At 45.8% G+C, this 24,696-nt stretch overlaps 1 protein-coding gene across 1 annotated transcript in view; it reads right to left on the reverse strand.

Annotated features, from left to right (window-relative positions):
• Positions 1-15,437, reverse strand: part of LOC147902300 (NagB/RpiA/CoA transferase-like superfamily protein) — a 44,519-nt gene extending 29,082 nt beyond the window's left edge. The window contains exons 1-2 of the mRNA XM_087373373.1: positions 14,522-15,437; positions 14,322-14,426 (exon numbers count right to left, since the gene is read on the reverse strand). Coding sequence (XP_087229499.1) covers positions 14,322-14,426; positions 14,522-15,065 — 649 coding nt within the window. The 5' untranslated portion in view covers positions 15,066-15,437. The remainder of the gene's footprint in view (positions 1-14,321; positions 14,427-14,521) is intronic.
• Between the last annotated feature and the right edge of the window lie 9,259 nt (positions 15,438-24,696).

Here is a 24,696-nt window from a genome sequence, read left to right on the forward strand (position 1 = left end):
TTTCAAAGTGCGTACAAAGAATGTGACCTGCAACAAATGTCACCAAATGCACTGCGGAAACAAAGCAAATGTGTGCTCCCTGGCTACACACTGCCTCAAGGCATATACTGCAAACACATCCAGGCAAAAGCCCTTTGAAATGGTCACCCAAAACTGAGAATTGCACTCAGTAAATGCATAGAAGCTTCTGCAAAACAAGCATCTGACCTTCCTGAAAGACAAGTAACTGCGCAAACACCACCACTGTGGCACAAGTCACCTCAAGCGTGAGTGACACGAGAGTACCTGATGTACCTCAACAAATGCACAGTATACTGCTAGAATGCTTCAGGAATGTATCAGAAATACTTCATGTACTGCGCGCACATGCACAAAACAGAGTGCTTCAGCACTATTCCTCTTCCAATCAGAAAATCTGCTGTACTTTTCAGTACCTGCAAAGTACCTGCTGTACTTCTATCCCTGCAGAGTACCTGTGTACTATTGGTGCCTGTAGCAGGCACGCTTCCCCCCAAAAACGAGTCTTGCAGCAGAAAGTGTACCTGCGGGTGAACAAGACTGCCGTACAAAATGCCAAGACTCCCGTACAAAGTTGTACGGCAGTCCGTACGGCTGTACGAACAGTCCGTACAACTGATGTATAAATGGCTACACACAGCAGCTATGCTGCTGTACTGCTGCAGCTTGACGACGCCCGCGCCCGCAACAAAGGCCTGCAGCCCTACGAAATGCGCCGCCTTAGATCTGCCGTACGAAATGCGCTGCCCTTGTAGCTGACCTGTGAAATGAGCTGCCCTTGGAGGTGACCTGCGAAATGCGCCGCCCTAGGGGCTGACCTGCGAACTGCGCCGCCCTAGGAGCTGAGAAAAAACGCCCAGCTGCAGTACGAAATGCGCCGCGCAGGCCGCCTTCACTCCTTGACGCCGCCTTTTCGTCGCGCACGCCGCGCAGCCTTGATCTGCTGCGCCAGATCCGTCCGTACAACCGTACGGACGACGTACAGCCGTACGGCTCTATCCGTACGTCCGTACGGTAGACTAGGGTGAGGAAACTAGGGAGGCAAGGGAAGCTCAGGTAGGCTCTGATACCAGTTGAGAGGGGGAGATCAGTGGAAGAGAGCAAGAGAGTGAGAGTGAGAGAGAGTGACACTGTAGTGCGGGTGTGAAGAATAATGAGCCACACCACAAACTCACTTATGTTTTATTAGGATTAGGTTTACCCTATGACTGTCTTAAGACAGTCATAGGTGTCCTATCTTTTAATGAAGGGTTGGCAATGTGCCTTTACCCCAATATCATCATCTCCCTGCCCTAACCTAACCCTAATTTGCTCAGCTTCCTCCTCAGTTTTCCCTCCTTCTACCTCCTCCTTTCAGCTTTCCCTACCCGATTAGGTCTTTAGCTCAGCCGCCTCATTTCGCCTCTCCTTCTTGCAGCCATTTGCATCAGTTTTGCATCCCCACAACCAGCCGCCACCATTGGGGATCTCTTGGAGCTGTGCCTAGCCTCTTGGATAGCTGGTCAGCGCATTCTCTTCCTTCTTGGATTGCTGGTCGATACCTTGCAGCCACAAGCGCATGCACATGTGCTGTTTTCAAGATCTTTATCACCGATTTTAGGGGTTTCCAGGCCACTGCAGCAGAGCCAATCATCTACGCTCTTTGTTGGCAGCAGTTCGTGATCTTTGAAGGCTTTTTCGATTTGTTTTGAGGCTGCTACTGCCATTTCGAGCCATTCTGAGAGTGCTGTTGCAGAACCTCCTACAGCAGAGGAACTTTCGAGGTGTTTCTGGCCTTTCAGCACATTAAAGTCAATCGATTTTCTGCAAGAAGACTTGCTGAGCACCTCGGTTTACTTTGAATAGCCGCCTTCGCATTTTGGAGCTGTTTTGAGGTCCCTACCACACCTACAATAGACGTTTTTCATTGTGGTGGCCTGCTACATAATTTCAAATCGTTCTAGGGAGCCGCCTCCCACGTGGACAGCCTGTTTTTGCATGCTCTGGTGAGCTCTTCTGAGAAGGTCAGACCTGCTCCAGCGCTCAGTTCTCCACTTTGGGGCATCTACTTGCTGCTCTTTGATTCAGGCTCACTCAGTTCAACATTTCAAGGCGTATTCTTGCTGCTTTTCCATTAGGGTTTGCATTTAGGTGTCTCCGAGGTCATCCACCAGCTCCGAGGCTCACTCAATTCAACATTTCAAGGCGTATTCTTGCTGCTTCTCCATTAGGGTTTGCATTTAGGTGTCTCCGAGGTCATCCACCAGCTCCGAGGTCATTCACGCATTTCTCAAGCTGTTGATCCATTTCAGAGCCCTAGACCAGCTTCTTCATTTGCTGGTTATCTATTTCAGCTTGCTGGTTTTGCTACCTCAGATTGATACTATGGAGCCTCGTCCTCATGGTGAAGACTCATCACCACCACTCTCAGCTAGGGATGCACAGAATGACAAAGCAATGGCGCTTATTGGTGTGAGGTCAGCCAACAAATTGCTTCATCAACTTGATCTCACTACTTTGGCCAAGGAGACCCTAGACCGAGCTCAAGAATATTTACGACACTTCTACTGGACCTGAGGAGCAAGCTTTATCTACTATATTGCATGATCTATCCCTCTTTGAGGTGGTAGATGCTCTATGTGTGTTAATATTGAGTCAATAAAGGTTCTCAGCCTTGAGTTGTCCCTCTAAACTAAATGTATTTGGAGTCAACAAGAAGGAGTGTGTTGATGTGATGTGTTGGTGTGTAGAACTAGGAGATCTAGTACTAGTGATTGTGTGAGTCGTGTGAGTGCCACATGTCACTATGGGACTTATCTCTTATGCACTTGGTGCATGTGTGTGAGTGTGTAGCCTGTAAGACTTGTATATACCTAGATGAATCCAAGAACATTCCCAAACTCATCCTCTAAAAACACAGCATAGTGCAGTTTCAATCTCACGATAGTCACTCATAAGATTGAAAACCATTAACTCCATCATGCATAGCAGGGACTAGCTACTATGACATCCCCACTAACATCATTAGCGCCCAGCAGTGATAAAAGCATGCTCCCACACATACAAATCCACACACCCACACATACTTGAGCATCCATTTATACAAAGTCTTCATACTGAGTTTCTGTCGGCACTCCGGAGGTGAAGGGCAAACTCAGCCATGACGAAGGCTAGCACTAAAGGAGAAGGCTCATCAAAAAGAAGTCCAAATCTCTTCATTCAAGCTACAACTACTTGTGAAGTCTAAACGATTTCATTTTAGTCTCTCCCAAACGAGCAAATATTTACTTCACTTGCCTCATTTCGTGATGATGAATGAATGAAAGCCTTCATGGTTTCTAGATTTTTTTGCAGAAAACTAAGATCAGTCCATGACAGAATTTGATCTCAGAGGTGATTGAAGGGTCGCTTCCACTGGCAGTCGAAAGCACTTCAGAGCAACCAGTAAAAAATCAGAATATTCAGGCTACTCGTGCTGATGCACAGCAGCCTGTAGATGCTTCAGATCATGTCCCCAGGATCAGCCTATCACACATGAGGTGTGCAGCGGATTGTCAAAGAACAGAGGGCTGCTTCACTGAAAGCTAGAAGAGTCCCTAGATGGCTGTTACAATCTCTGCAGGCCAGCAGACTTTCAGACCCTCTCTCTAATGGGACAGGGGCTGGTGAGGATGTGGACAAGGTTGTCAAAGAAGAGAGGGCTGCTTCACAGGAAGCTAGAACAGTCCCTAGATGGCAGTAAGAAAAGGGCTGTTTCAAGAGGGACAGGTGCAGCAAACTTTGTTTGATTCAGCTTGTCTGAGTTAACTGTTTGATACAGAAGAACCAAGCAGTTTTAAGGATTCTTAAGTTGCTAAGCATTGGATGAGGGCCATGATGTGCAGACTCATCAATAGACAATGAACCAGCCAGATAGAGAAACCACCAAAATAATATATTTCCAGACAAAACTATGGACACAATACAAAAGATATAGATCCAGAGTCCCACCAATGGTGTGGTCCTCTGATCTTACCACAAGGTCCTTCTCCTATCTGCCACTTATCTCTCGACTCGAGCCCACGTGCTCCACCTGGAGCTTCTTAGACTATCCATCCAGATCCCTTCCACCTTGCTGTCTTTGCACCAGCCTAGGTGGGCAGCACCTTTGCTGAACTAAGTCTGCAACTCTCCAACCTCTATACGCTCCTGGATGTAGGCTCATAGGCTGCTGGTCTGCTGCTCCTGCTGCTCCCTGAAGTGCTGCTGCAAGTGATGATAAATGAGGCCACAAGGACCTCCTTTTATAGGGCCCCAAGGGCTGCCAAAAATACCGACCAGCCTGCAGCAAACTGGCCGACCAGTCCAGCCCTATAAGGGCTCACAACCCGGGGCTTTTGGCCCCACACTTCTAGGGCCTTTGGCCCTCCAATCTAGGCAAGGGCCCAGCCCTATATAAGCCTGCCTGGCCAAACTGTGTGGGCTATAAATATGCCCCCCAGGGTCAGTCCCTTGCAGCCCTCCTTGCTGCTGCTTCTGGACACGTAGATGCCCACTCTCCAGCCCTAAGCCAGGGCCTCCAAACAGTCCCAAAAACTGCTCCACATCTGCGCTTATCCATCCTGCACATCCTGCCATCATTGCGCCTCTGCCAGGCTCTTCTCCAGCAGTGTACAGAGCCGTACACCCTGCAGATGTCAGCACCATGTAATCGCCTCCTATTCTAGGTCCCTTGTGCTGGCTACTGCTTCGCCTTTTGCGGCTGCAGATCCATCCTAGCTCTAGGTACTTTCCATGGTCTTTGATGTGAGGTGCTGCCCATGTGGCAGCCCCTTCTCTTTCTTCTCTCTCGGGCAAATCCTGCCCTAGGTCTCCCTCCCCCACGCTCTCCTCATTTGGGGGCTTACAGATGGGGAGGTGACCTTTCCAACACCCCCTCTCACCGACACATCTCGGCCCAATGCCAACACGTCGATGACGATGCTCTAGCAACTCCCTGGTCGTAGTCCTCTGGAACACTTCGATCTCGAAATCTTTTCCTGCCTTTTCATCCAGTGGCTCCTGCTCCACCAGGTCTAGTTCCGCTTCCGCACACCATCCTGGTACACAGATCCATCTCTGGTAGCACCTCCTGGCACCACCTCCTTCAGTCATGTTCCGCCTTCGAGCTCGAGCAATCCAGTTGTCACGATCTTCCAGGTGTCCCCCTCATAATGAGTGAACAACATGGAGTCTTCCACGCACCATGCTCTGAGGGTCTGTTTCAACCCGTCCTTCCTTTGGCAAGGTCTCTAAACAATGAATATTTCCAGTTTACCTGGACCATGAACTCTCAAAGAGTTCTCAAGCAGGTACTCTTCTGGCTTCATACTCTTTGTCCATCACCTTCAAGCAATCTGCGTCCGAGATTTGAAGAAGCACCAATACTTCCCCTTCTATCTTCGAAGAAGGCCAATTCCTTCCAATCTCGTATCACCTGAGACAAATGAAGAGCAGAGTCTCTCCAAAGCATGCTATAAAGGCTCAAATGCAAAATATCAAGTACATACCAAACTGTTGTAATGCATGTATGTTTGCTCTGGAAGCAAACCCTGTACCTCAATGAGGCACCCGCCAAGAGCCTTTGTAATCCTATACTGTCCCCTTCTGAACTACAGCATCCATCTGACCATGAGACCCCAGGGCTTTCCATGAAATCCACCCTCGTGTCAGTGTCAACAACCACACACCTGAAAGGTACCAAGCGCTCCATGCTGTCCTTCACCTGCACAAAGGCATCTTTCCTCACTGTGATTTTTGGATCAACATATCTGACCTCCGTAACACTCAGTGATGTCACCAGGAATAACTCTTTAATTACCACATTTGCTTTGGCCTCTCCCTCTGAATCTGAGTCGGACTCCTTTTTGTTTTTCTAATCTGCCCTTTTCTTTCTGCAGTCCTGTGCAAAATGTCATGGCGTATCACAATAGAAGCACTTCTTCTTCTGCTTCCTTTTAGAAGTCCCCTCGTCGTCAGAGTCGTCCTTTTTTTTTTTTGACTTGCCACTATTAAGCTTGCCCTTTTCTTTGCCAGTGGAATCCTTCGCCAACATCGCCTTGTCGTCTTTGTCCTTGTTGTAGAGCATCTCTCGAGCTTCCTCCTGTAGCAGTAATGGACCCAACTCCCCAAACATCAGAGGTTTGGTCCTCTGTCCTGCTATCATAGTCGTAACAAAGCTCTTGAAACTCCGAGGTAGTCTCCTCAATACCATCAAGGCCAAATGGCATGAGTCTGTCTTCTCACCAACTGCAGCCACTGATCCCTCACCACCTTGACCTTCATCAAGTGGCTATGTACCGTATGTCCTTCCATATCAAGATTGTAGAGTTGATGCTAAAGAAGCAAAATTCGGGAGGTGTTATCCATCTCGTACAAATCCTTCAGAGTGACCCACGCCTCTATTGACGTCTCGGCCAACTGGATATGTGGAAGAACAGAGTCCGCCGTAGTCCCTATGATTAATGCCAAGGCATGGACATCTCTGTCTTCCCAAGCTTCGAGCTCCTCTCTGTCTACTGCCATGACTATCTCCCCTTTTCTGTCCACCATGTCCTCCGGCTTTGACTCCACTCCCGTGGTCAACTTCCACAACTTTCGAGCCACTAAATGACTCCGGATCTTCACTTTCTAGATCAGGTAGTTGCTCCCGTCCAGTTTCCCAAGCTCTCCAAAGTTAGGGATAGTGAATGAGAGAAAACCGGGGAGAAGGAAGGGAAAGCAGGGGCTGAAGAGGTTGTTGAGGTCGACATCTCTGCTGTTTATACCACACAACAAAGTCAACCAAACTTAATTTCAGTAAACCAGAACTCTAAACGCACCTGACTGAACCTGAGTCACCCTCCTCCTCGCAAGGGCACAATCCTCTAGTCATGGAAGTCGATTCCCAAGAGCTTCTGAATCAGGGTCATCCTTCAGCAAAGTCCCTGCCTTCAGGCTCCCACACCTGTGAGCCTCCTACTTGGGCTCTGATACCATGTTAGAAATTACCCAATAGAGGGTACACACAGCGGAAGACTTTTAGTAATGCCCAGGAGCTCACACAGTGTGGTGTGGGTGTGGAATCACAAACTTCTTTACTTGATGTGCATCACATGGCTATGCACACTAATCAATAGACAATGAACCAACCAGATAGAGAAACCACCAAAATAATATATTTCCGTCAAAAACTATGGACACAATACAAAAGATATAGATCCAAAGTCCCACCAATGGTGTGGTCCTCTGATCTTACCACAAGGTCCTTCTCCTATCTGCCACTTATCTCTAGACTCGAGCCCGCGTGCTCCACCTAGAGCTTCTATAGACTATCCGTCCAGATCCCTTCCACCTGTCTTTGCACCAGCCTAGGTGCGCAGCACCTTTGCTGATCTAAGTCTGCAACTCTTCTGCCTCTATATGCTCCTGGATGTAGGCTCATAGGCTGCTGGTCTGCTGCTGCTCCTGCTCCCTGAAGTGCTGCTGCAAGTGATGATAAATGAGGCCTCAAGGACCTCCTTTTATAGGGCCCCAAGGGCTGGCAAAAATACCAACCAGCCTGCAGCAAACTGGCCGACCAGTCTGTGGCTGGTCCAGCCCTATAAGGGCTCACAACCCGGGGCTTTTGGCCCCACACTTCTAGGGCCTTTGTGTTGGGATATCTCAAGGTGTATGCCTCAGGCACACCTTATGTTTCTATGTGTGAGTGCTAGAGGCACAGTTAGGTGCCCACAAGCACAGTTAGGTGGTGGAAAAGCCACATAGGATGATTGAGTGAATCTAGGAGCAGATTGAGGAGATGATTGTGGAGCTTTGAGGTCATCAGTGATGTCAGTGACCTTGTATGAGGTGCCTACTTAAGGACCTCTTTCTTCTTCATTCTATAAGCAAGTATTCTGATTTTGTGTCAACTCTACTCTTTCCTTTCAGTATTCCAACATGGTATCAGAGCCATTTGATCCCCCTTGAGCCCATTTCTGCCACATCATCATCTTCTTCTTCATCTTCTTCTTCTCCATTTTCCTCTTTCTTCCCAAAATCTTTGAGAGCTTGGTTCTCCATCTACAAACGGCCATTGCCCAAACCCTCTGAGCTGGAAACTCCTCTAGTATGGGCGAACTTCCACCTGCAAGCAATTGAAAAAAAAACGTCTGTGGTGGCTGCCATTCTCCAAACAGCGAATTTCTTCTGTTGCTCAATACTCCCTGCATACTCCGCCATTGCCTAAGCCCTCTTAGGAGTAGATGGGCGACCTCAAGACGAAGATTTTGAGCCATTTTTCAGGTCATTTGGTTCAGTAACGAGGGAGAAATCGTCAAAACTCAGTTTCAGCCTGTAGCAACTCTCCCGGGCAAAAGTGCGCACCATTTCGTCCAACCTCTGTGCTGGACCTTCTCTGGTATATGAGCTTTCTTTTGCTTCAGAAAGCCCTCTTTTCCTTGCTTTGAAGAGTGAGCTACAAGCCCTCCAAGTTCAGCTTTTCAGTTTTGACAGTTTTGGACAAGTTTTTGAAGATGATGCTACATAAAATGCTACTCTAGCATTTCTGGTTTTTTGAAGCTTTCAATAACTTCAGCACAAGTGTGGATTCAGTTTGTTTTTGACTTGCTAGACCTGGTTTTGATTGGAAAGTGCTTATTTCACTCACTTCTATGAAGCATGTAAAAGGAAGCATCATTGTTTGAAATCTAGTCAATACTATTTGCTACATTAAATGCTTATATTTTGAAGCATTTCAGTTGTTATTCTAAGCCCTGTAAGAGAGAAGACACTACCCAATACTTGGGTTAGAGCCTCTCATGGCTTGCTTATGCAAAATATGTGAAAAGCCAAAACATAAAGCAATGTCTTGTTATGCTACAAAGGATGAAAATGCCAACCTGACTTCCTTATTGAAGATTGCCAAAACAATGGTTGCCAAAAAGGAAGCAAATACAGAGATCTACACTCTCATGGCACTTTTATTTGACTCCAAGTACAAGAAAAAGATGAAGGTCAGATATGCTTCTCTACACAACTATGGAGATGACAAGATAATTGTTCTCTTGAAGGATATGACTTTCAAATCCACTTGTTCTATCATAGCACCATCTTATAAGGCATTAGACACTGCCCATGTGGTAAGACCTTGCCTTGACATGGATATTTTGCCTCCACAAGATGAGGCATCCCATGAAGATTATGCATTTTAAATCATCTCTATGTATGCTCCAGATCACTCTTTTTATGTCAAGGTACTCAGCCTGGATAGTCCTCCAAAATGAATGAAAATAAACTATTGTGTTTTGTGTGTTTTGTAAACACCTCTGGTCACCTTATGATGTAGGCCATGTGTATGTTTTGTTCCATGGTACCTCCTGCAGACATTGTGTGCATGTACATGCAGGGGAGATAACCATTGGAAGGTCTTTTTGTATCCCTTTTTGTTTACCTTACACCCTACCTTACACCCAAGGAAACCCTTGCTAGCATGAGAACCTAGCCATAGATTTATCCTTGACCACCATGAGATGGCATGAGAAACTATGAGACTAGATGTATCCTTGACATAGCTTGAGGCATTCCCTTGAGGGGGGGTTTGTTGGGATATCTCAAGGTGTATGCCTCAGGCACACCTTATGTTTCTATGTGTGAGTGCTAGAGGCACAGTTAGGTGCCCACAAGCACAGTTAGGTGGTGGAAAAGCCACATAGGATGATTGAGTGAATCTAGGAGCAGATTGAGGAGATGATTGTGGAGCTTTGAGGTCATCAGTGATGTCAGTGACCTTGTATGAGGTGCCTACTTAAGGACCTCTTTCTTCTTCATTCTATAAGCAAGTATTCTGATTTTGTGTCAACTCTACTCTTTCCTTTCAGTATTCCAACACTTTGGCCCTCCAATCTAGGCAAGGACCCAGCCCTATATAAGCCTGCCTGGCCAAACTGTGTGGGCTATAAATATGCCCCCCAGGGTCAGTCCCTTGCAGCCCTCCTTGCTGCTGCTTCTGGACACCTGGGGTGCCCACTCTCCAGCCCTAAACCAGGGCCTCCAAACAGTCCCAAAACCTGCTCCACATCTGCGCTTATCCATCCTGCGCCTCCTGCCACCATTGCACCTCTGTCAGGCTCTTCTCCAGCAGCGTACAGAGCCGTACACCCTGCAGATGTCAGCGCCATGTGATCGCCTCCTGTTCTGGGTCCCTTGTGCTGGCTACTGCTTCGCCTTTTGCTGCTGCAGATCCATCCTAGCTCTCGGTACTTTCCATGGTCTTTGATGTGAGGTGCTGCCCATGTGGCAGCCCCCTCTCTTTCTTCTCTCTTGGGCACATCCTGCCCTAGGTCTCCCTCCCCCATGCTCTCCTCATTTGGGGGCTTACAGATGGGGAGGTGACCTTTCCAACACCATGCAGTTCTATCATGAAGGAAAATACATCAAAATGATGGATTTGCCCATAGGTAAGACAAAGTAATTACAAGAAGATCTGATGGTACCATTAATAGGTACAAGGCAATGTTGGTGGCCACGGGCTGTTCTCAGCAGCAGGAGGTAGATTATGAAACCTTTGCCGCCGCCCCCCCCCCCGCCCGCAAAATTCTGTTGGAAAGTATTTTTAAAAAATCCTTTCTCAATGGGGACTTGCAGGAAGAAGTGCATGTGAGTCATCTCCATGGAGACGTGCAGGGAAAAAAATATGTGAGTCAGCCTGTTGGTTTTCAGATGCCTGATAAGGAACATGAAGTATGCAAACTTGGTACGGCACTTTATGGCCCCACGGGCTCGATATGAGAAAATTCATACATTTTTTACCAATCGAGGTCTTTAGATAGTCCAACTGAGAGTGCCCTTTATGTCAAGAAAGACAAAAAAAAAGTTTTAAGTACAAGCCTGTATGTGGATGATATGCTGCTCACAGGCACAATTAAGAGAAAAATTGCAGAATACAAGGATCTTGAAGCTGCTTGATCCGGGTGTGTTACTCTATTACTTGGGCTCACTTTACGCAAACACATGAAGGCATTGTGCTCAAACAGTCAAAATAAATTTAGGGACTGTTGCAAATGTCCAATTTTCAGGACTGCAAGCCTATTTCAACTCTCATGGATCCAGGGTTCAGGCTGTCCATGCATGATGCAGGTGAACCTTTTGGATGGCTTTCTTGTCTATGCAATACCCATCCAGATGTTCAGTTCAGTGTATCCCAGTTGAGCAGGTATATGCACAGCCCAAAGACATAGCATTCGTGTGCTGTAAAGCATATTTGCAAGGTACTCAGTCTGCTGGTGTGTCCTATGCCGGGAAGTCTGACTTTGACTTGCATGCTTTCAGTGATTCACATTGGGCTGGTGATAATGACACTATTCCACCAATGGAAATTATTTCTTTATTGGCAGTTCCTTCCTTGGTGGAAGTAATTCTTTCTTATGGGGACCCGTTTCTGTACTAGGAGTTCATGCATGAGCAAGAAACTGGCAACTTCATCTTGTGAATCTGAGTACAGGGCAGCTTTCATAACTACAGTTAAATGTGTATGCCTCAGGTTGTTGCAAACCACCATATGCCATCAATTGCACTCCTATACTCACTAACACTCAAGTGCTATTGCTGTGGCACAGAATCCTGTGTTTCATGCAGGTACAATACACAATAAGAGCCAATATCATTATGTCAAAGAGAGTTACATGTAAGAGAGTGATCTACTATCCTACACACCAACATTGATAGATCTTATCACCAAGACTCTCTCTACAGAAAACTTTGAAGCTTTCCACACAGTTACTTTTGGTAGGGGAGGGGGGGTGGGGGGGGGATTTTGGGGATAGATTGTAATATTTAAGGCAGTGCCCAATGTATTAGTTAATTAGGAGGGTTAGGGATTCTAAGGGTTCCCCCCATCCATAGTTAGTGGTAAAGTTAATCATAGTCAGTTTTGAATCACTCTAGGTTCACCCTAGGGTTTAGGGTTTTATCATCTTGTATCTCATTCTTGCAATCTCATATCAGTTCAGCTCCACGTTTTTTAGCTTTCTACATCTCCAAACTCTCATACCTCATCTTCATCTACCATCACATCATTGACTAAACAAATCTGGCCGTCTATTACTGCCCCAAGTGAATCTGGATCTGAATGCTGCTCAGTCCATTTCTCAATAAATGACATCAACATAGTGATTCTACTGTTTACATATCTGGCCTTAGCAGTGCATGATGCAACAACTAGCACAGTAAATTCATTAACACGTGTGTATTCTTCTGACTTTCTCCTCTTTATCCGACTTGTCCTCCCCCTTTTTCTAATCTGCCTGCTCCTCCTTACAGTCTTCTGTAAAATGTCCAGACGTGATATCAGTTGACACAATTCCTTCTCCACTGTCTGAAGAGCCCCCCGATCTCAATTTTTTATTCCTTTTCCTTTGGCTTTACCCTTACCGTTGGCCTTGCCTTTGCTCCTGGCAACAAAGGCCTTCTAATCACCAGCTCCATCATACTAGAGCAACAAAGGATCTAGCTCCTCAAAATTGAGTGGCTTCAATCGTCCTTTAGCTGTGATGGTTGTAATTAACCCCTGAAACCTCCCTGCAAGCTTACTGATGACGACCATGCTAGCTTATGATCAACTATTGCCAAGTGATCCCAAACCCTCTTAACCTTGGCTGGGTAATCATACACCTCCTTGATTTTTTATTTTCCTGCGTGTGTGCTTGGGGATCTTACTTTTGCCTTTGGGGGCGAAGGAAACAGTCACGTTCTCAAAAAACTGATCAAATTACTTGGCCCTTAACGACACAGCACAGGCCTTGTCTTAAGAGAGCAAGTGCAAACAATTGAATCAGCCTGATTAGGATCTCGGTTTTCATTTTTGGGGTTCAATCCTATTTTGAAAACACTGAAGTTTCTGTCCACAAAAACTGATCAAATTACTTGGCCCTTAACGACAAGAACACAGCACAGGCCTTGTCTTAAGAGAGCAAGTGCAAACAATTGAATCAGCCTGATTAGGAAGCAGGAGATTATTCAAGCAGCCGTACAAACATGTAAAGCTGAGCCACCAACATCACAGCTGATTTCCACGGTTAGAGAGCTCATCCAGGTGAAAGTGACAGCTGAACCCAAGGTTGACATCCAAACAGAGATCCAAGAACATCACCTTCGGAAAGAGAATGCTATGAAGATTCGAATAGGGGGGATACCAGATTGGCAGCATGAGAATGACACTTTCGATGAGGCAATCGAAAGAATCAAGGCAGCAGTCCCGGCCATTGACTGGTCAGCAAGCCCAACTGATGACAAGAATGATGATGAAGAGGATTCTTCCCCAGTTTATTTATCACCCAGGAATGGACACGCTGTCATCACCTTCAACTCGAAGACACTCAGAAAGAGGATTCTACGACAATCCTATAAGCTGAAGGGGACAAAGATATGGATTGCTGAGGAGCTTACAAGAACCCAACTGAAGGACAAAGCTACCGAGCTTGCTAAGGTTCGTGCAGCCAGGGAAGCAGGAAAATGGGCAGTCTATCGTGACGGTCTTGCAGTGATTAGAGAATTTAAGACAACCTAAAGACCCTCAGTCTTAAACTGATGTAATGGCCACCCCATAGTCTAGTACCTAGTTTTATGTTCTATGTTTTTAGGTTCTATGTGTTTTTGTCTTTTGGAGGAACCTAATGATACTCCCAGGGAGGTTGCCTATGGCCTTCTCTGTACTGATGTATAAGCAGGTCTCTTTTGTCCCATAGACCTTTTAGGTCTCCAGTGGACATTAATAAACTTTCTTTCTTTCTTTCTTTATCCTATTTCGAAACCACTGAAGTTTCTGTCCACCTTCGCCCTGATGAAAGTCAGCATGTAATCTGATGTGGAACAGAGGTCAATAATGGGAAGACTCCTTATCGCAGACGCACACCGTTCCATATTGAGGGGCAAAAATTGTGGCTCCTTTGAATGCACAACTCTGTACACAAAAACTTGCTAAAGAAGTATAAAACTGACAAACACGAAAGCTTTGCAAGTTCCACTTGTTATCGTGGCCTGTTACCTACACACCGCCACTTCAATGAGCACAAAGAATAAGAACACCACGCACATCTTTGTTATGCCTAAAATTAACCAGACGATGCTAAAGCTTATAGACGACAAAGTATAATTACCAAAAAAGTATATTTATGCCTAAAGCTATATTTCACCTATAGACGACAAAGTATAATTACCTCAAAAAAGATCTTACACCCCTTTACTGCAATCATGGGCTTTAAGCAATCCGTATTTTCACAAGCACTGACCACCGATGCCCCTCTTTACCCATTCATGACGTGAAATATAGCTTCAGTTAAAGATCTTACCACTCTCTCTTGCAACTCGCTTTGCCTCTCGATCGGCTTCCTGCTTCGCACGTCTTTCCGCCTTAGAGGTCCTCTCCTTCAGTGGCTTCGTAGATTCTTGCACTCCTGCCAAAGTATTTGGAGACTTGGCAAATCGCATAAATTTGTAGAATTCATCAGGCGAAGGGCGAAGTAAAAATTTCAAACAATAGCAGGCATACCTGCAGGTGGCAATGCCTGCGACCCTCGTGGCACGCTTCCTGAAGGAAGGATGGGCGGGGGCGGCTGCTGCTTGGTTGAAGGAGGGTCTGGTGCTGCAATCCGGCTAACAGACCTATCGACGTATTCGTCCTTTAGGCTCAACCCCTCCAGCCCAGAAGTCACTTTGCTGACATAGGACGGAGAAAGGTCCAGGCTATCTGAAGGAACGCTGGTATATCGTCCATTGCTGTCATTCTTGCTAAAAGGCGAAGAGATTTCGGGCGAGTTCCCGAGGACAGAATCTGCGGGGTTATAGCTTCCAGCGGAGGGAACTTCAATGGAAGGCTGTTTGCGAGGAGGAGGGGAAGGGACGGGCACTGGTGAAGCTTTGGAGGGGAGATCAGGGAGGCGAGGAGGGATGATAACAGGGGAAGGAGAGCTAGGTCCGGGGACAGGGAGAGCAGTAGAGGTAGAATTGGGGTTTGGGGGCTCGGAACCTGGAGTGACAAAGCCAACCTGGCGCACTTTGGGATCGATAACGTACCTAGGGCCTCTTCTCTCCATGGTGCTGCTGCTGCTATTGCAACTTCTTGGCCCCGCCCTCGCCCCCCTCCTCTTCCTCTGCCTCTTCCTCTTGCTCAATCCTCGCACACAAGCCTTGCATTCAAAACCTGCTTCCAACACCACTCCGCGGGGTTAAGCCTGAGGGTTTCTCCAGGAGCGAATGAATGATTCTAGCAAGAATCCGGAGAAGCGCAGAATGCAGACTGAATCGCAAATTGCGAGAGGACGGCGTAGAGGATGGGGAGGAGGAAGAAGAGGGTGGTGGTGTGATCACAAGAGTGAGTGATGGTGGACAAGGAAGAAAAGCAAAAAACAAAGACTTCCCCCTAAACATGGTGAAGAGAGCCTCCTCTTTCCTCAACACCTGGAACCACTACTAATACTCATAGAGTTTGTTTTGAGTTCTCTTATTCCAAACTCAAAGCCATCTAGTTTGTTTTGAGTTTTCTTATTATGGGAATTGTCCACCGCCGTATATGAATGCTAGGACCCAAGGATAACCTTAGGGGTTGTCATAATCCGAGGGTGACGTTGTCACATCTCCTTTGGCACACCTAGTGAAATTTTTACCTTGTTTTGCACGGAGGCATATTTCCAGAGTAGCTCCCTACTTCCACAACTAAACTAACATCGGTGATTTTGGTGAGTTTAGCCGTCAAAATAGGGGGAGAGAGCATTTCAAGACATGGGAGACAATCTCTTGCAAATTTCCATGTTTATTAGGAAAGCACCTCGCATATCTTTAGCCTATGTACTCTCCTACTACTACTAGCACTATTATCTAGATTATAGGATGAAATAACACCAAACAAGCCCTCTTCTAATATCCTTTCCTCTTTATGCAATCTTTCAAATCCCCCATTAGTCCCTTACGATATATTTCATCCCCCTTTCTTCTCTACCCCCCCAAACAAAGATGCATCATCTTATGTATTCTTAGAACCACTATACTATTGGAACATGTACTTTCTTTAATTCTTTGCATCCTTTATAAGAATGCCATTAAGTAAGTTTCTTACTAGTTTGTGAAATGAGCTTGAGTTCATTGCCTATATTAAACATTTTTTTTTAAGCTCATATTTGGCAATCCACTACACATAGGTTGACTCAAAATTATGGGTGATTTATTACAGATAGAATTTCTACCCATTCTTTAGCACATGAATGGAAAAGTATACAATTAAACAAATGAACACTTGACATTTTGCCATTGAACTAAAATGAAAGCTTTATTATTGACAACTTTGTTGCTTTGATAAGGAGCTTCTAAATCATCAAGAGTAAGCACAACTCAAAAGCACTACAAAAAGAGCTTCTTGTCATTCCCACTCTATCTTTATGTTGCATATTATCTCCAGTAAATTATTACCTTCATTTAGTTTATTATATGCCTTCTCAAGCCTTCCATGCCTTTCATTTTCCTTTCCTTCATCTTTTAACAATTCCCACTAGTCTACAATAGCTATGCATTTACCAATGTTGAAAGTTTCAAAGATAACTTTGCAATGATGTCATGTTAGATGTTGAGACACTTTCCCATTTACAAATCTTAAGCACCCATCAATACTTTCCACGTCAATGGCTTGTCCTTAGCAACATATTGTAGTGCACTAGCTAATGAGCATGACTACCATCATAAGAAGATGCCAAAAACAAATTAAAATACTCCTAAAGATGGTGTAAGTTCCTAAGTACATAAATTGGCTTCCCCATTTCTAGACTTCAATTCCCAATTTGTGTTAAAGCTCCTGAAGATGGTTGTGTAGTCTTGGGTGTGACTTACGTGTCGTGGGGAAGTTCACCAATACACCGAGAGCACTCCCTCCTCGACTCCGATGATGAAGAGCAATGCAAGGCTTAGCATCCACTTATGACATGCAAGCATCTTCCGGATTATTGCAATGCGACTCCATGAGAGGAAGATGGGAAGGCAAGAGGGGAGTGAAGAAGGGAAGAAGGGGGAGAGGGAGTGGAAATCACAAGGGCACTATGAGAAAACAACTCATGAAAGAGAGAAAGGGAGCTTGTATTCCAAATATGTGCATACAACAATGAAGACCAAAGTTAAAACTTTGGCTATTTATACATTCTACCTTTTGAAGGGAGGGTTAATCCTTTTCATCCTACCACTCCCTTTATTCTCTCTAATTTTGGGCCCATCTGGCTCTAAGTCATGGTGTTGCTCTCTTTCTTTGTCTTGGCCTCTTGGGACTCCGTTGTTAACCGTCGTGACTCTGTTAACCCATGTGGTTAACATGCCTCCTTTCCTATTGGTGATCCGTCCTTGGATCATAGTTTGTGGAGGACTTGGGAGCTTATAGCTACTTGCATTAGGGAGTAACAATCCAATTGGTGAGGGAATATTTTGCAAAATTATGGGTGGAACTTCCAGAAGTGAGTGTCATGTATGTCCTCGTATGTGCGGATATGGTAATCATGTAAATTACAAACCCAGAGGCACATGCACACCCTTCATTCGTATCAAAAACAATTTCAGATTTGAGGCGGAGGTGCTATTCTTCAGTTATTTTTTCCCATTCAGGAATATCCTGTAATAGAATAATGATAAATGAGAAAAAGTGGATAGTGGCTACTATAGCTTGGTTTGATACCAAGCCATAAGTGTCAATGAATTGCTAGAGTTGGTAGACAAGACCAACAGTTGTGGTGATTGGGGGAATGTAAAAGTGACAAAATTTGAAGCAGATGTTAGGGTCACTTGCTTGAAGAGAGCAAAAATTTGACCAAGTCCATCGATGATGCATGGGCATATAAGTTGGATGAACTTGCCAGTCTCGACTAGCACCATAATAAATTATCCAAAATTGGTGTTGCTTGAGAAATGGAATGCACTAGGCTAGTTTTATTCTTGCATCTTCATCGCTTATCGAAGTGTGGGATGGATCTGGATCTTGGTATGTGCATCTTTGCTCCTAAGGGTGCCCTTTCTACCATTGCCGATAACTCTTTTCAATGAAGATTGCGAGTGGATTTACCTCCATAGCATTCACCAATCAGAGGCAAGACCCTTCTAGTTGTGCCTTCCAGTGTTGGAGCGTCTCCAGATCGATCGAGGGTTGGAAGGGTCAAGTATATGATGCCAGTCCGAAGTGGAGGGAATCGGCCCTGGTGTGGTCCTCTTCAATGGTGACTGGAAATTGTTCCTCCTCCTCGATAGATGTTTCCGATGCAAAAGGACCTAGAGGGACTTCAGTAGGGAGGAGAGCTGGGCCAAGAATCTATTGTAGTAGGATATTGTCAACCGAAATATCCTTAGACTTTGGCGGCTCAAACAATGTTTCCTGTGTCTTGATGTGCATATCAGTGGTGTTTTGTGAATTGGAGGGGAGCGTGGTGTTGGATGCATGAGAGGATGTGCTAGGTGGTAGTGGATGTGCATGTGTGTGAGCGGCATGAGAGGATTAAGGTGGGTTGCTAATATAGGTGCCGGGGGGGATGGGGCTTTTATTTGAGGCTTGGGAGCTGATGTGGATGAGCTTGGTTGCTCATTACTTGGTGGAGGTAGAGGCACTTGTGCACTCTTTTTAAGAAGTTGTCTTGGTTAGATTGGAATATCAGGGTCCTTGATGGCCTCTTTCTACTAGCATGTAATTACATTCACAGGTTGTGATATTACGCTTGTCGGCCCCAGACTTTGATGGTCCACCCTAATGATGCTGATTGGGATGTCATGCTTAACCTCTATTTGTTGTGGGACCTTATTTTTCATGGGACAATCCATATAGGCATGTCTTATGCTACAATCTCTACAGAGTGGTTGGAAAGTAGCAGGGCTACCACGATGAGGACACTCTGCAATCCGGTGATTTTCTCCACAACCGTAGCACTTGATTGGCGCTCAATATGTGTTGGGACGTACTTGATTTGCATAGACTGATATTAGACCCTCTGCGCCTTCTACATAGTACATTGGGTACTCTAGTTCATACTCGAATGGTGAGTCTACTTCCTCGGCTTGCAGTTGTTGTATTGGAACTACCTAAGGAGCTAAATTTGGCGCTCTTGGATATGGTCGTGGATTTGGATTCCTGAGTAATTATGGGACTTGTGTCCAAATAGGAATAGTATTTAGCCTCAGAGCTCGGGGCGCTTGTGCTAGTGTACATTGGCATGGGTGCTGGTTGGTATTGTTAAGGTCGAAACAGGTTGTTGCTCATATTGAAGATGCAACTGTTTTCACCATGGCCATTGGCGGTGCAGATATGGCACCACAATCTTGGCAGTGGATTTGCTTGTGCAATGATCTTGGCTCTTAGCACCGTGTACTCATTTGTTGTATGATTGGCCATGCAGTGTGGGCACTAGACACTTTCTCATCGTGGATAAGTCTGAGGTGGCAGTTGAGACAAGTGAAGCTTTTGTTCCATGGCCTGCATTATTTCGTCTTTTAGCTTCATGGTCATGGCCCCTAGGCGATCTTCATTTGATGTTTCAGTAGTGGACTTGGATTTACCCTTTTTAGAGTGCTTATCTCGTGCACTGGATCTTCCATCATCATTGCTAGTGTCAGAGTCGATCATGCCATCCTTGATGTTAATGGCTGCCGCGCATGAGCAGCACTGAACATTTCATAACTGCTAATCTTTTTCATGTCCTTGCGGATTTTCTTCCTTAGTACTATAATGAACCAGGCCATGAGGTACTTTGCATCAAGACGTGAGTCACATTTGGCAATTAATCTTTTCATCTTGCCTAGGTACGTGCGTACATCTTCTCGACGGCCTTGTTTGATCTTGTTGAGTTGGAGGGCAGGATCATCTTGTAGTCTCTCAGTTTGAAAGCGTCTCTTGAATTCTGTTTGAAGTAGGTCCCACATGGCTCTCTCTTCCAATAGGAGGTCTAGGTACCATTCTGACGCTTCATCAGTTAAGGCCATGGGAAACCAGGCCACCTTGGTTTCATTGGATTGATCTCCACCTCCTTGGCATGCGGCATCAAAATGCTAGAGGAATCAGGTTGGATCTCCCCTACCATTATATTTGGGAAGTTCAAGTTTACCCAAGGGGCGCCTACCTTGATTGTTATTATTTTTGTGATTAAAGAAACTGTTACCCTCTGCATGGAGGTCAATATCTCCATCATCGTCGCGACGGCATCCAGCCATGTTGTGGCGTGGAGGAGTCAAAGGGATTTCTTGAATTTTAGGGGGGAAATCAGGATAGAGGATTGTCGGAGGCATTGGCCACAATGGAGGTGTATGCGGATTTGGTGAGGATTGGTGTTGGAGGCATTGGCCGAGAAGCATAGCTGCTTATAGATTTGGCGAGGTGTCTCTATCGCAAGTGTGGGTGTTGATGTAGTTGTGTTAGGGAGGTTAGAGATGTGTTAGTGTTGTAGGGACCATCGTGTTAATAATGTGCCTAGGATTGTCCCACGTGTGTAGGGAAATGTGCTAGTGTAGATAGATCGTCAATCGGAGGTCACGATCAAAATACACAAGCGAATTGGTGTGAAACGAGGCCCACATGAGGGCACAAATTAACGAGTGCTAGGGATGCCAAAATTGTGTGCAATGAGCTGGAAAAATGCCTCGTAGTGTGATGTTTGTATGTGTGAAATCTTGGTTCAAACCGTGTCCATTTTGGGTCCCAAACGGGCGAGATATGAAGGGTTGAAGAAGGGGTAAAATGGGGTCTTTTTGGTGGGGGAGTGGGTGGAATGGAGGGGGTTGGGGGGAAATGGAGGGGGTGGAATAGAGGGGGGGGTGGAATGGAAGGGGGGTGGGGGGGGGGGGGGGTGGAATGGAGGGGGGTTGGGGGGAAATGGAAGGGGGATGGAGGGGGGGTGGAGGAGATGGAAGGGGGGGGGGGAGGGGGAGGGGGGGGGCGTGGAGGAGATGGAAAGGGGGGTGGAGGAGATGGGGTGGGGGGGTGGGAAGGGGGAGGGGTGGAGGGGGGGGTTTGGGGGTGGAGGGGGGGTGGGGGTGGGGGTGGAGGGGATAGAGGGGCGAGGGGGGTGGAGGAGGGGGGCGGTGGAGGGGGTGGAGGAAACTTGACGGACAAAAAGGTTTGATGGAAATCCAAAGGGAGGACGAGATGGTCTCTTGAACGCTCTCCAAGTCTTTCTCGATGTAACAGGATTGTTGAGGGTGAATGGACAGTGGATGGATGGTTAGGTTATCCCTATGAGAAGGGTTCGAAATAACTCACCATGTAAGGATGGGAGTAGGGTTGTGGTCGATGGAGAGGGAGGAGTGTCTTGTGTAGGGCTCGGAACGGAATAAGGAAGAGGATGGAGGCTAGATGTGAAAGAAGAAGAATGAGGAGGTGGAGTGGGTTTTTATAGGAAATGAATGTAGGTTTAGGGCTAAACCCTAAAATCCAAAGGGAGGAAGAGATGGTCACCTGAACGCTCTCCAAGTCTTTCTCAATGTAACGAGATTGTTGCGAATGGATGGTGGGTGGATGGTTAGGTTATCCCTGCAAGAAGGGCTCGAAATAACTCACCGTGTGAGGATGGGAGTAGGGTGGTGGTCGATGGAGAGGGAGGAGTGTCTTGGTAGGGCTCAGAATGGGGAAGAGGATGGAGGCTAGATGTGAAAGAAGAAGAATGAGGGGGTTGAGTGGGTTTTTATAGGAAATGGGTGTAGGTTTAGGACTAAATCCTAAACTCTTCCTAAGCCATAACTTTTCATGGTTAGCTCGGATCGCTCTTTTGTGAAAAGGTGAAATGATCAAAATTGCAAGCTCTACACATTTGTGTCCACTACCTAGTCTTATTGTTTATCAAGTGGCTTCTTTTTAAGAAATACATAAAATTTCTTAAGGTAGTAACCCAAGGTTGATGCTTGGGGTTGATATGTTTGGCTAGAGTTGGAAAAAATTATACCTTGCCCTTGAGTGTTATGTTCGTGAAAATTTGTAGTAGTTTGTGTTTTATACATACTTGCATATGTTTACTCGTTACTTAAGATGCTAGCCTTTTGACAGCGGTGCCAAATGTTGGCTCTTTCCCACGGTTTCCGCAGGAAGAGTAGGGTATTCTCAGTATGCAGGGTTCCGAGGCTTTTTGTTACCTATAGATATATCGGTGTTGTCATTTGTAATATAAGTGTAGCTTAGGACCTCAAGTCGTATTCCGATGAGAGACGTAGGCTTAAGTGTGGTAAGAAAACATAGTGCATGCATGTCTAAAAGGAACGTGCATCATCATGGTTGAGGTAATGAAGGCTTTCGCCTTCATTGGGGTTGAAGGGTTTAGGAGGACTTTTAAGGGTGAGAGGGAGGTTCAAGGTTTAGAAGGAGGTTCCAAGGTTTAGAGAGAAGTTCCCGAGTTTAGAAGAGGTTCAAGGGTTAGAAGGAGGATCCAAGGTTTAGGGTAGAGTACATACATGGTGGAGAACTCGTCTCCCTCATAGTTCATGGAGTTTAAGAGTTGAGGAACTAAGGGTTTAGGGGGAGCATAGAAGTGGGAGAGGAAGAAGATGTAAGAGCATGGGGGGAAAGGAGAGAGAGAAGAGGGAGGAAGAGGAGGAGGAGGGGGAGGAGGGGGGAGGAGGAGAGGGAGAGGATGGGTTGCAAGGTTGGAGGAGAGGGGAGGAGGAGTTGCAAGGTTAGGACATGCTTTTGGACATGGAGTGCAAGAAAGCATGGACACTTGAGACAATTGCTTGGAATACCAAAGTAGAACTCAACACAATGCCCCAAATAGTATGGGCTTCATTCCATTATGGGGTATTTATACAAGTTGGAGAGCTTCTCTCTCTACATGTAGGAATTGTAAGACATTCTCTCTCTACATGTAGAACTTACATATAGAAGTTGCATGTAGAAGTTGCAAGTTGCATGTAGGAGTTGCATGTTGCATGTAGGAGTTGCATGTAGAACTCACATGTAGGAATCGCATGTAGGACTTGCATGTAGAACATGCATGTAGGAGTTGCAAGTAGAACTTGCATGTTAAGGATTTCTAAGAGAGATTATTCCTAGCCTTATGCAAGTATAAGCGGAGCTTTGCCGCTACTCTACACACACATTTTGTACTACCTAAGTCCATGTTGGCATAGAGACAACAAGAGTTTTGGGTCTTAGGTGAAAATAGCTCCCTCTCGTAGGCCAACTTGAGCACTACACGCCCATATTAAGTGAGTCAGCACCTTATGATCAACTCAAGTGACTAGAATCCAAGATTATGCACAGTTCAAGTTGCAAAGCTTAGCTGTCTTATAGACTTCATCACGCTGCAATAGCTCTAATGCACCGCCACGATGCAATAGCTTTAATGCACCACCGACCACCATCACCACATCGATGCTACAAACGCATTGCTAGGTAACACCGCGCCACAGTGCTATAAACCCATCTCATTGCGCCACTACTATGTGCATAACGCTTTGTCTATTACGCAATGCCATGCTATGATAGGCCTGATGCACTGTGATGAATTATCAAAATCTATAAAAGCAACCCCTTGGGGCCCTTCACGCTGCATTAGTATTTTTAATAGGATTATGCCAAATTTCCTTCAAATTTCCTATCAGCCCTACCTAACTTCCAGTAGCTGTCTAAACTCCATGAATGTCATTTGATTCCTCCTCATTTATTGATTCCCTCGTCGCTAGCCTCAAGGCTCACTTCCCAATGAATCAAAAGCTCAAGGCTCACTTCCCAATGAATCAAAAGTTCGAGTCAAATATCCCCCTCTCGCCGTTGACTACTCTCATGGCAACAACCCAATCGTCTAAAACCACCACCTCCCATCTTTCTTTGATTCTAACGCCATCCCAACTTCATGGGGAAGAGTTTCAATAGGATCCAAGTCCCGAAGTCCTACAACAGGGTCAGACGAGCCAAAAATTGATACTGAATATGCAGTGTCCCGCACAACGCATTCCCCTCTAGGCATTCAGTGTCTCAATGAGCTCAATGGAAGAGCCATCCATTCGAAATACAAGTTCAGCACCACCAATGAGTACTCATCTATAATATCGTACCATGCCATGCTATGCCACCCTACAAGACCCTGAAGTCTAGCCTCACTTGTAGCACTGGGCCTACAGGTTTTTGTCCTCATAAGGGACTATGGATTCTTACTAGCTTTTTCACTAATCAGCTCGTTTTCATGAGCATAGCTTATCTATTTCCATGCTGCATCGATATATCCCTCATCACGGAGTTTTTGTAAAATTATAATGTGGTCACAAACATCACTTTCATTTGAAACAAGGAGGAGAAGCTCACACAGCACCACCTCGACCTCAATGTGGTGTCCGCTACATACAAGCTGTTGATGATAAGTGCATAATATAAAAGCATATGCAATATGCCCGCAAAGCTACAAGGTGTGGTGGATTAGACCACAAGGAAGCATCAAGGTGGAATCCCCTTTGATGCCATCAAAAGCCCCACTCTGATCAAGCCAGCATGCGCTCTACACTTCCTAACTAGGGTGGAGATAACACATCACTCGAGCAATATTACACCCAATTTGTTGGCCCACCTGCATCAACCCCACTCCACAAATTGGGATATGTTGTTCATGAAGCCTATCCAAAACTTTTGCATGCACCATGACTTTAAAATCTGCAACCCAATGATACTCGTGCCAATCATATATCACATGAGGGGGGAATGGGACTTCCCTTGCGAAGCCTTGGGATTTGCAACTAAAG

This window comes from Dipteris shenzhenensis, chromosome 4, assembly GCF_047967505.1.
Source record: "Dipteris shenzhenensis isolate YYH24624 ecotype China chromosome 4, Dip_SZ_1.0, whole genome shotgun sequence".
NCBI classification, from domain to species: Eukaryota; Viridiplantae; Streptophyta; class Polypodiopsida; order Gleicheniales; family Dipteridaceae; genus Dipteris; species Dipteris shenzhenensis.